At 33.9% G+C, this 10,857-nt stretch overlaps 1 protein-coding gene across 1 annotated transcript; it reads left to right on the forward strand.

Annotated features, from left to right (window-relative positions):
- The first annotated feature begins 6,970 nt into the window (after nucleotides 1-6,970).
- LOC119632610 lies at nucleotides 6,971-8,476 on the forward strand. Its single transcript, XM_038025588.1, has 2 exons — nucleotides 6,971-7,093; nucleotides 7,178-8,476. The coding sequence occupies exons 1-2, from the start codon at nucleotides 6,971-6,973 to the stop codon at nucleotides 8,474-8,476; spliced, it is 1,422 nt and encodes a 473-aa protein (XP_037881516.1).
- The last annotated feature ends 2,381 nt before the right edge of the window (nucleotides 8,477-10,857 follow it).

The following is a 10,857-nucleotide window of genomic DNA, read 5'->3' on the forward strand; positions in this document are numbered from 1 at the left end:
TGCCCATGTATTTTCGTGTTCAACCTACAGATCGCAATTTTTGAGATATTTTAATGAAATTTGATGCGTTAACAGACCTCGACTCACAAACGAATCCTATAAAGAATGCTTCGGATCAAGGTAATTTTTCGCTTTATTTTAAAAAGCTTTTGTAAAGGATATATTGTAATTTTCAGAATTTCGCGATAAAAGTCGTTCAGCATTAGTATTGCGGTACTCCAAATTGGTGTGAAAACTTTGTATGGAATATGGAGATTTTTTGAACCTTCTGCCATTTAAACATTTCTACGCAAACTAAACCTTTATATAGTAAAGAAGCCTAATTTTCAATATTTCTAGATAAAATATTTGGCATAGAAGTTAATCTGATTAAGACCATTTATCTTTTGAATCCCACCCCTATATAAGAGTCGAAAGTCGTAGGAGTGATTTGCAATAAAACCTAATTGTATAAAATTTCGATCAAATAGGTCAATTTTTTGGACCTCACCGCATACACGGATGGTAATGAAATGTTAAACTCCTATATGCCAAAATAGTCTAATTTTTAATATTTTGTTAGTCTATAAAAATTAACCGGAGAGAATTTGGATCACATAGATCCATTATTTGGACTCCACTCTATGTTCGAGCTCTCATGAAAAACAAATTCTTTTATGGCCATAAAGTCTATTTTTTTTTGTCTTTCATGACGAAACTCAAAAGTAACAAAATCTTTGATAAACGAATTAAGTTTCCTAAATTAGTTGACATTTGGATCATCTCCCAATGTAACGGCTTAAATCGAACGCGTGCTTTTATATAACAGTAACGGATAGCTTCTGATGCATTAGCACAAAAGTGAATTAATCACTGTGTATTGTGTTCTTCCTTCTTTTCTACCGCATTCAAGCAAAAAGGCACGAAAGTGTTATATCAAAAGCAGACCTGTGCCAATTCCATCCCAAAGTAGTTGACCTTTATCCAAACATTTTTAAAACATTCAATTTTGGTTACGCCAGTTTTGTGTATCTGTGTGATCACATTATGAAGTGTACTGCAAAAAGAGCTAAACCTACTAGCAATCATATCGCTTCAGCTTAGCCAATATGACTTTAATACTTAATACTTAGATCGTAGATAATGTCAGGCAAAATCATTCTCAACGATGATAGGTATTTTCTTTTTCCCTTAACGGTGCGAATAATAACAAAAATTGTTTTATCTCAAGCAATCGAAGCCTTTGAAACAAAAATATATCCATATTAAAAAACAAGTGAAAGCATTTTGTTAGGGGGCTATGGCCCACCATTAATTACCCTAAGCAACTTTGCTTAATGCAGCTATTATGTTATATGCAAAGTGGTCGAGAAAATGATCCGATTAGAACCATTTTCAATGGCTTTCGTCGTTGCGTCAATGTCAAGAGTTCTGGATTTTATATATATCCGAGCAAACTTAATATATCCTTTTATCAAAAGCGGAAGAGAGAAAATCTATTAATTACTTTGGAGCGTACGTCCTTCACTAATACATTTTCAGGCTATAACTTAAGTAATTTTTGGATCAAATTCGAAAAATTCCAACTCTCCAAAGTGCCTCTGCAATAAGAACACGACCGATTGGACGCAGCCTGTGAACTACATACACAATACATTATAGAATAATTTAAGAGGGAAGAGAAATTTTGAAAAGTCGAAAGGATACTTATTAAGCAAATTTTGCTGGCAGCAAAAGAAAATCGTGACGTCATTTTGTTTTGCCTCTCGTTACATTTTCCTTTTGCAGCTATAAACCAATTTTCTAAAAATATTATGCCTATAAATTTGTGTAATCAATGATCGGATGGAATTGACATAACAATTAAAATAGAAAATTTATACGAAGTGTTTAATAGTGCCACCGCAAAGTCAATGAATTCAACCAATTGTATGTCATTGAAAATGTTCACAACTAAACACAGATGTTATAGGAAATAGTGTCGCTCATATATATTTTCATTTAATGTGCGGTGACTTACATAAACAATAGTAACAACAACATATGGAGTAAATGTCAATGATGTGGCCATTGGACAAAAATTAATTAAAAACTCTGTTGGTCAATATGCTGTTGTGCTGTTGTTGCGGAGAAAAAAAAGAACGAAAGAAATGCCTTTTTATGTTTTTTTTTTTTTTTTTTTTTTTTTCTCAAATCTATGACCCAAGTGTGCCGGCATATTAATTGACTTACGGCGTTTGCATCCGTCAATTATGTATATATATATATATATATATAAATAAATGACCATATAATGCAATTTTGAATTCATTTGTAGGTCTTCGCATTTCTTGTTCATCATTGATCAGAAAGGGAAAGCAAAAATCTTTCATTCTTGCCGATAATAATGATAAGGAATGCAATAAAAATATGCTTAAGAATACCTGCTTCATAGCTACGAAATCTGAGAAGCGATTGCACAAAATGATTTTGCACTAAGTGACTTGAAAACGAAAATGAATAATTTCCATAATGTAGTAAGCGAAAGAGTCGAGCAAGATGAGAGAGAAATGCTCAGTTGCTGGGTATCCAAGATTCGTCTTAAAGTTGATATAATTCTCTTATTTGTTTTATTTCATTTTTGTTGTCGGTTAGAAATGAAGTTGGTCGGGTCGGTTAATGCAACTGCATCATATATGTCGTGGTTGCGCCAGTAGTGGTGATTGTGTCACAGTTTGGTATTTGACCTAACACTTGTAGTGCATTTGCTATGATGTCTTGCTATTCTCGTGCCCGTAATTCAATGGCTTCAAGTGCCATTTTGTCATTGAGAAATTAATAAAATTCCAATATTATTCTGGTATATATTGTTGTTGAATACAAGCTAGAATGAACGAGATAGACGAATAAAATCCATTCTGCATTCTTCAGTAAATGTTTTGTGACAACATGTGGCACATTTGAAATTTTGAAAATTTTAGTAACGTGTTACTCAGCAATATCAAGGCATATGCGTTAACGGGTGCGTCTGTATGATTGTGACTGTCTTCTCGTCCTTTGAATGCAAATTATTTATGCATGTGAAAGTTTTAAGCTTTCTATGCAACATATATACGCATATACATATACACCCATATGTATATATACGACCGACCGCACATTGCATGCATGCATTCGCAAAATGAAACATCATAAAAATCACAATTTTATTGCATGGAAATTATTTTCATGCTTCTGAATATATGAACAAGTTTTCTTGAAAACCTTCATGAATTTTCCATGCCATGAATATGGATATGATTGTAATGCATGCACTCTCTTTCGCATTTTTAATTTCGGTTCAGCTCACCGTTTCGATCGATTAAGTTTTTAAAATACTTTGAGATAAACAACTAGCTCAATATCTACCTACTGGCGGTCATCGATGATTCGATTGTGGGCCAACGTTGACGGATATATGAATAAACAAACAGATGAACATATACGGTACATGTATCTCTGGCTATACAATAAATTGGCATGAATTATGAACTGTTCAGTGTATGTTTCATTAAATTTTACACTACATTTAATATTCGAAAAGGAAAGAAGCAGCACAAGTCAAATGTGTCATTTTTTTTTGTTTTTTTTTTGGCTCAATTTGCTCGTCACACTGACAACAATTGAATATAAAAATATACCAAATCGAAAATGTTAAGCACAAAGAAAACAAAAAAGAAAAAGACGGCAGAACAGACGGAGGAACGCTTAGTTAGAAAGTGCTGCGAAAGCAAGAAGGAGGGTGAACAAGTAGTAGGAAATTTGCAAAAAATGCCTTTCGCTTACTTAAAACAAGTGAAAACATTATAATCGCGGCTGGGCCTACACGCAACATTGTCTAACACGATTCGTACTTATGCCATAGAATGCAAAAATTATACTCTATTTCCATATCAATTTACTATCTGGAACTGGAACTGCTTTGCAAATAAATGCTTACTTTTTGTAAGAATGGTTGTGGCACGTATTCAAAATTCAGCATAGATAATTTTAACATTAAGCTGCTATTATAGAGCAGTTTTCATCATAACGTATTAAAGCTTAACAACCAAAATTTTCGTGCAAATCCTTACAAAGGTTAGGATCCCAAAATAGATGTGGGTTGTCCAGTTAATACAGGGTATATTAAGTTAGTGCGGACATTTTATTATTCTGATTGATTCAGAATCGTAATCTGAATTGATCTAAGCCGGCCTGTCCGTCTGATGTCGTTCCATGTAAATTTGTGCTCAAGCTACAGGTCGTAATTTTTGAGATACTTTGATGAAGTTTGGTATGGTGACGTGTTTTGATCCAGGAACGGGCGCTATTGAAAATGGTTCAGACCGGTGCACTTTTTCAACCACTCCCCATATAACGCAAATACTCTGAAAAGTCGTTATACGGAAAAAAAGTTTAATTTTAAAAAATCTCTTGGCAAAAGTGGCTAAGTGATAGTATATTGGCATTCTAAATTCGTATGAACACTTTGGACCGGATTTGGCAAATTTTGAACCCACTCCCATATAACGAAACCTAAAGTTCATACAACAAAATGAAAATTATATCATAATAGTATTTTTAATATAAAAAATTTGGACCCCATCCTAATAACGATTTTCATGAAAATTTATCCAAGTGGAATTTTGAACCACCTACCCTTTTTGTACCTTGTCCTATGTTAAGGATTAAACTTGTACTAAATTAAGTTGCGTTTTGGGCCCGCTCCCCCATATATACGCACATACAAAATGTGCCTTGGTATAGAAACATGATACAATTTCTCTGTTCTATAATAAAAATAAGATCTTTGTTAGACAATCTGTAGAGTATTTAATAGTGGGCCTTGCCTCACTATAATGCTATTGCGTTTTTTATCTTACACTACTATTATAATCTGATTATCATCCAAACAGTCCAAACTTTTTACATCAATATACAATGCCGAAATCCGCTTACTTAGGCAGTTACTTACGTTGTCAAATTTAGAAAATTGCAATATTTAGATAGGGCGCTACATATGAAATGGTTGAAAAAGTAGACCGACCTAAACGGTTTTCAAAAGCATTCGTTCTTGGGTGAAAACACGTCAGCGTACCAAATTTCATGAAAATATCTTAAAATGTGCGACCTAGAGCTTGAATACAAATATACATGGACAGACATTGTACGGATATACAGACGGAGGGACAGACACCTTTCAGAAAATGATTCTGAATCGATTGGTATAATAAAGCTGAGTCTACCTTAACCTCTTTTGCGTGTTACGTACGTTCGCCTAAATCTAATATACCCTGTACCGCAAGTGGTGTATGGTGTAATGAATTTTAAAAAAAATTGTTTATTGGTAAAATTTGAACTTTTTGAAGCACGTTCTCTCGACGAATCTTAAAAAAAAAAAGAAAGAAAGAAAAAAAAAAAACAGCAAATATATTAAAATTAAAATAAAGTAAAGCAAATATTTCATTTTTCTTTTTTAGGGATCCGTTCGTTATTCGTATTCTATATGGCCTACGATTGTCGTGGGTGTTGAACGTAACAATCGTAATAAATTTGCGTGATAAGACTGGCGTTATTTGTTACACACTTATCAGGATTGCGAGAAGAGATCATTCAGTCAGGTCCAAGTGAAATGGTTATAGAACAAGATATAAAATAATAAATTTATACTGAACAGTATTAAAATTTGATGGATTGAAATAAAACAAAGATCAGGATATACGAGCCGAACGATTGCAACATGCGGAAAGAAAGAAAGAAAGCATTGCTGTCAAAAATAGTATATATGTATATACTAGTGTATATACTATATGTCCATAGATAACCATCGAATAACTAGCGTTTTTATTGTGGGGTAAAAGACACTTCCGAAAGCAGCAAAACGCCTCTGTCATCAAAGCATTTGACATGAATATGTCAGAAAGAAAACGTCTTCCTTTTCGTTTGGTCAGTTAGGCAGACAGCCACACGGAGAGTTATGTAGTTAGTGAGTAAGTTTATCGCTTTTCCTGCCTGCTCTCTTAACAGTCTGTTTGCCACATGGACCCCAAGTACAGAGACCTTTTGCCGTCGCGCTGCGTACTCTTCACTAAATGTTTTTATGAGTTTGATGAATGCGCCACTTTGGTCACACAGTTGTTGGATTTCATTGTTATGACATGTTGGTCGTAAAAAATCACAAAAAATCAAAAAAAAAAAAAAAAAAAAAAACAAAAATAAAATGAAATTTTTGTTATTATTGTTACTGTTGCTGTTTTGGTTAGCGTCTCTTCAACATGATTAATTGCTTTAAGCAGTGATGACAGTCAAATAAAAAAAAAACAAAAAAAATAAGAAAAAACATAAAATAGCACCGATGTGTATTCAGAGGAATTCAGAGGCATTAATAAAAGTCTATTTTTAACTCAAACTGAACATAGTGATAGTCAGCGACATTAACGACGCTATAACACCACTATTCCCTTTCATGTACACTCGTGCAAGCTTACGCGTAATTTGGGCCAAAATAACGGTAAGTGTTCATGAATTCTCACCTATCAAACGATTAACGTAACAAAATTTATAAAGAGAACACATTTACATGGCATTAATGGAAAAAGGCGACGTTTTTCATGTAAGTCTACATCATCAGGAAGCTTTCAGGTTCGGTGCATAGGCAAAGTAAGGGGTTAACAAGACCAAATACGCAAACACGCTCATATAATCGCATCAGTTGAAAAAGCCTAAAATGCGATGATGTGCAAATCAAATTGTTTTATGGAATTCGAGAAACTTTTCACGCATAAACGATTATAATCTCTGTACCTTTGATGACAGCACCTGACAGAATATTTCAATTAAATTGTTTAATTAATTATCGAAGCGTCATTTCGTTAAGCCATTTTTTCGTTTTTTCTATTTTAAGTATACTGTCACAAAATTATTCGTAAGCATAAGAATTAAAAAAAAAAAAAAAAATAAAGAATAACAAAAAAAAAAAACAATAAATTTACAAATGAAGCGTCAACCTCCCAAAAGTCCATACTATAAATATGATTTTAGTGTCTGTACTCCTAGCGGACAATTTGATCCCCTGTTTATCGAAAACGTGCTGGATATATCCGATGCCTTGGTGGAGGTAACTCGTCATCTATTGAAAGCGAAATGATTTATTTCTTTTCATATTTTTTTTTAATTTTCTGTTTTGCTTTCTCGCTTTTAGATTTTCAGAATTTGCGGTATACCAACGTGCAAGGCGAGGATTGCCCGTTCAATTGTAGTTAAAGCATTTCAATTTTATGATGTGAAACGTCATCGGTTTTGTGTTAAGCCAGAAGAAGATGGTAGCATACATCGTAAAGATATAGTGGACGAATTCCAGTGTAGATGTTGGATGTCACGCTTGCAAGGTCTACTGGCTTATGCACTACTCAAACGAGTTATGAAGGCTTTCTTCCTTCAAACACCCGATCACAGTATACGCAGCGCTATAATTGAAGCATTGGTCATAAAAGAGCGACGATATGCTTGGGAGCATGCTGCAAGGAAATCTATTCGCGTCTTCGAACATTATCGGCATGCATTTTTTAAAGCTTGTCCAAATTATAAAGAAAGAATTTTTCAAACATATAGGGAATTATACGAATGTTTATATAAGCGAGCAGATCCTATAATTGTGGAAGATTATCATCCAAGAGGCTGTAGGAAAAGAATTATAATTGGCACACAATCTCCTCCAAAATATCAAGAGGAAAAACAAAAGTGCGTACAAAAATGTCAACGCACCAATGAGCTCAAAGAATATTTGAAAACTTTGCCGCCTAAAAGATTACCGATTGCTGCTAGCTGCTTTAAACTGCCCCTTCCATGTAATTTAATATGCCCGCCTAAAATTGCAAAGAAAAAATACGAAAATGTAAAAAGTTACGAGCAATGCGAGTATGAGGAGAAGATGAGGAGGAAAAGGAAAGAAGCGAAAAACGTTGACTCAAACTTGCCGCGTTGCTATCAGTGTGATTGTCCGAAAATTATCTGTGATTGTGATATAGATCCCACCACCGGCATTGTAGCTACAGACTGTAGTCAAGGTCCTTTTCAATGCCAATGGGTTCGTATGGATAAAGCTGAACGGCCAGATCCATTTATACGAAAGCCGGAATTCCATGAGTGTCCCGTTGATTGCTTGATCTCATATAGCTCAAGTGATTCAGCGGTCTCTGATTGTTGCAAATGTCCAACCGATGACGAAGACAAACTGATCATTTCATCTAGTGACGAATGCGAAGATATTGTATACGCGAGCTCGGATAATGAAGAAAAGTTGGAAAAATTAATGAAAAAAGATTTACCTAAACGAAACCCGGTAGACTCTAAAGGAACATGTAATACAACCATACTTCGACGTATCTCTAAATTGCCAGAGATGCAACCGAAGTCGAAATCGAAACCGAAGGTCATAAAGAATTATCGGAAATTATGTAATTGCGGAAGGAAGAACAAGTCTAAAAAATCGAAAAACTAATTCTGGCTATGACTAACACGAACTTTTGTTGATACAATGAAATGTTAATATGAAAAACTATTTTCTAAATCTATCGATAAATTTCAAAGCGCATCTACAAATTTAGTTTAAATCTTGCTGTTGCTGCCTATCAACGTGATGACAGTGTAATAGGCTTGAAGACTGACGGGCAGCTAGAACATCGAGTGCAGTATGTATGTATGTATGTATGTATGTATGTACTTTATACCTTATGTAAAGTAAATATCAATGCAGGTGAGAAATTAGTTGAACACACTATTTGTTGATTGCTGCAGAAGATGCATCCTCTCAAGTTTCTATTTCTTTTTTTTTTTTTTGGATTTTTGTTTATTATTATCATTATTGTTTTTTTTTTTTTTAAATTTTAATTTTTTTTTTTTTTTTTTTTAATTTTTTTTTTTTTAATTTTAATTTTTTTTTTCTCCTTTTTTTATAAGATATGCAGAAAAGTCTAAAAGATAAGATTTTTCTCAGGAACAGACTTCATAGCAGCATACTTGAGCTGTAAATAAAAAATATCAAGTAGAGCGTAATCAGTCCACAATTCTTGATCAACAGCATAGCCAATACAAATATAGTAATAACAATAAATGGAAATAAGAGAGAAGTTTAGTAAGCATATAACAATCGATCGCAGCAAAGTACGCAGCCGATGCAGATTCGCAAAATTGAGAAATTAATGATGTCTTGTTTTTCTCTTACATATAAAGCTAAGTCCTCTTAACAACTATGCTGTGATGCATCGTATGTATGTGTTATAAAGTTCTACTTTGTTCGTAAACTATGCATACGTTTTACATTTTAGTGCCGAAAACGAGACGAAATATGCTCTTCCATGCAAACAAAATATTTACGCATAAGTACGTTTTAGTGTATGTTTGGTTACTTTTCATATACCACAACATAAGATGGATGGACATGTACTCTATTGAGTACATGTATAAATAAATGTAAAAATGTGAAATTGCATTTCGGCCCGTATCCTCATTTGTGTCATGTCTATTTGTGTATGTGTTTGTGTGTATATGTATATATATATATATGTATATATATATGTGTGTGTGTATGCTTTCGTCATTATATCACAGGGTATTTACTAATACAATTATACTATGCAAACGAACATATCGGGAGTCAATACGGAACGATAAACGAGCAAAACCAATATTTGCTTTATATATCATTCAAAGCGGCATCTGATGCCGACGCACTATCCTACAGTTAACATTGTGGAAGCACTTGCATAAATTTTAAGTTTATTACATGCACGTTTGCTCGAAGCTCTCTTCATATCCCAGAAAGTTACTGGCATCACAGACAGATGCTTCGCTGTAACGCATTTCAAGCGTTGCATTCTCGCCCGAAAATCTTAATAATAAGCACTTGACTTGCGATGAACAGAAATTGAATGCTAGTCACACTGTATAACGTTGGGGACTCAGTCATTAAGGCCTATCTTTTGTTGATCTTATTCACTTATTCGCGAGTTACATTGTTCGCTAAAAGTTCTTTCAACTTTAATAAAAAAAAAAAAAAAGAAGAAAACAAACAGAAAAAAATTGAAGAGAAAATTAATTAATTTGGAATTAATTTAATTGCTTTGCGATTTGTTACCGTTTGGAGCATAGTGGAACGTAACCCGTCTCTTGTGATTTTACGTTATTGATTCGAGTTCTTTTTAGATTAAGCTCGACCAGCTAAGGTTTCTTTTACAAAACACGGAGATATGTGTACTTGCGTTGTTTACGGGAAGCTATAGCTCATTTATTCTAATCTTGTCCGTTCAAATATTGGAATGCAACTCGCTGGACTGACCTTCGACTCACTTTTCGACACATTCGGCTCTCTCGACTCTCTTAACTGACGTAACTTTCCTGCTTAAATGTCCTCTTACAAGCAGGTTACCATTACCTAAATTCATCTCTACACTTTTAATCCGTTAGTCCGTTAATCCGTTCCCCATCTAAATTTACTGCCAATTTGCTGTTGACGTTTACGTCAGTCGCCAATTGTATGACGTAGGCAACGCGCCTACGTGAATGCATACTTGATTTTCCCCTTTCCTTTGCAATTTCCTTTCTTAGAAAATCGGCTAATTTTCATGGAAATTTAAATCATCATCAAGTATAGCATATAGCATATATATATATATATCGAATGGATTCACTGAGATCTAATGTACACTTTTTTCTTTTTCATTTGTTAATCAGATGTCGGTGAGTTTATCTTTATATATTTAACTATTGCTAGTTTTCGTAACGCGAACGTTTGTTAAGTGTAACTAACCTTCTCAGATCGTCGCGGTGCACTCAACATATATATGTATATATACAAACTAAACGTAAACAATAAACAGACAA

This window comes from Glossina fuscipes, unplaced genomic scaffold (genome assembly GCF_014805625.2).
Source record: "Glossina fuscipes isolate IAEA_lab_2018 unplaced genomic scaffold, Yale_Gfus_2 1, whole genome shotgun sequence".
Lineage (NCBI taxonomy): Eukaryota > Metazoa > Arthropoda > Insecta > Diptera > Glossinidae > Glossina > Glossina fuscipes.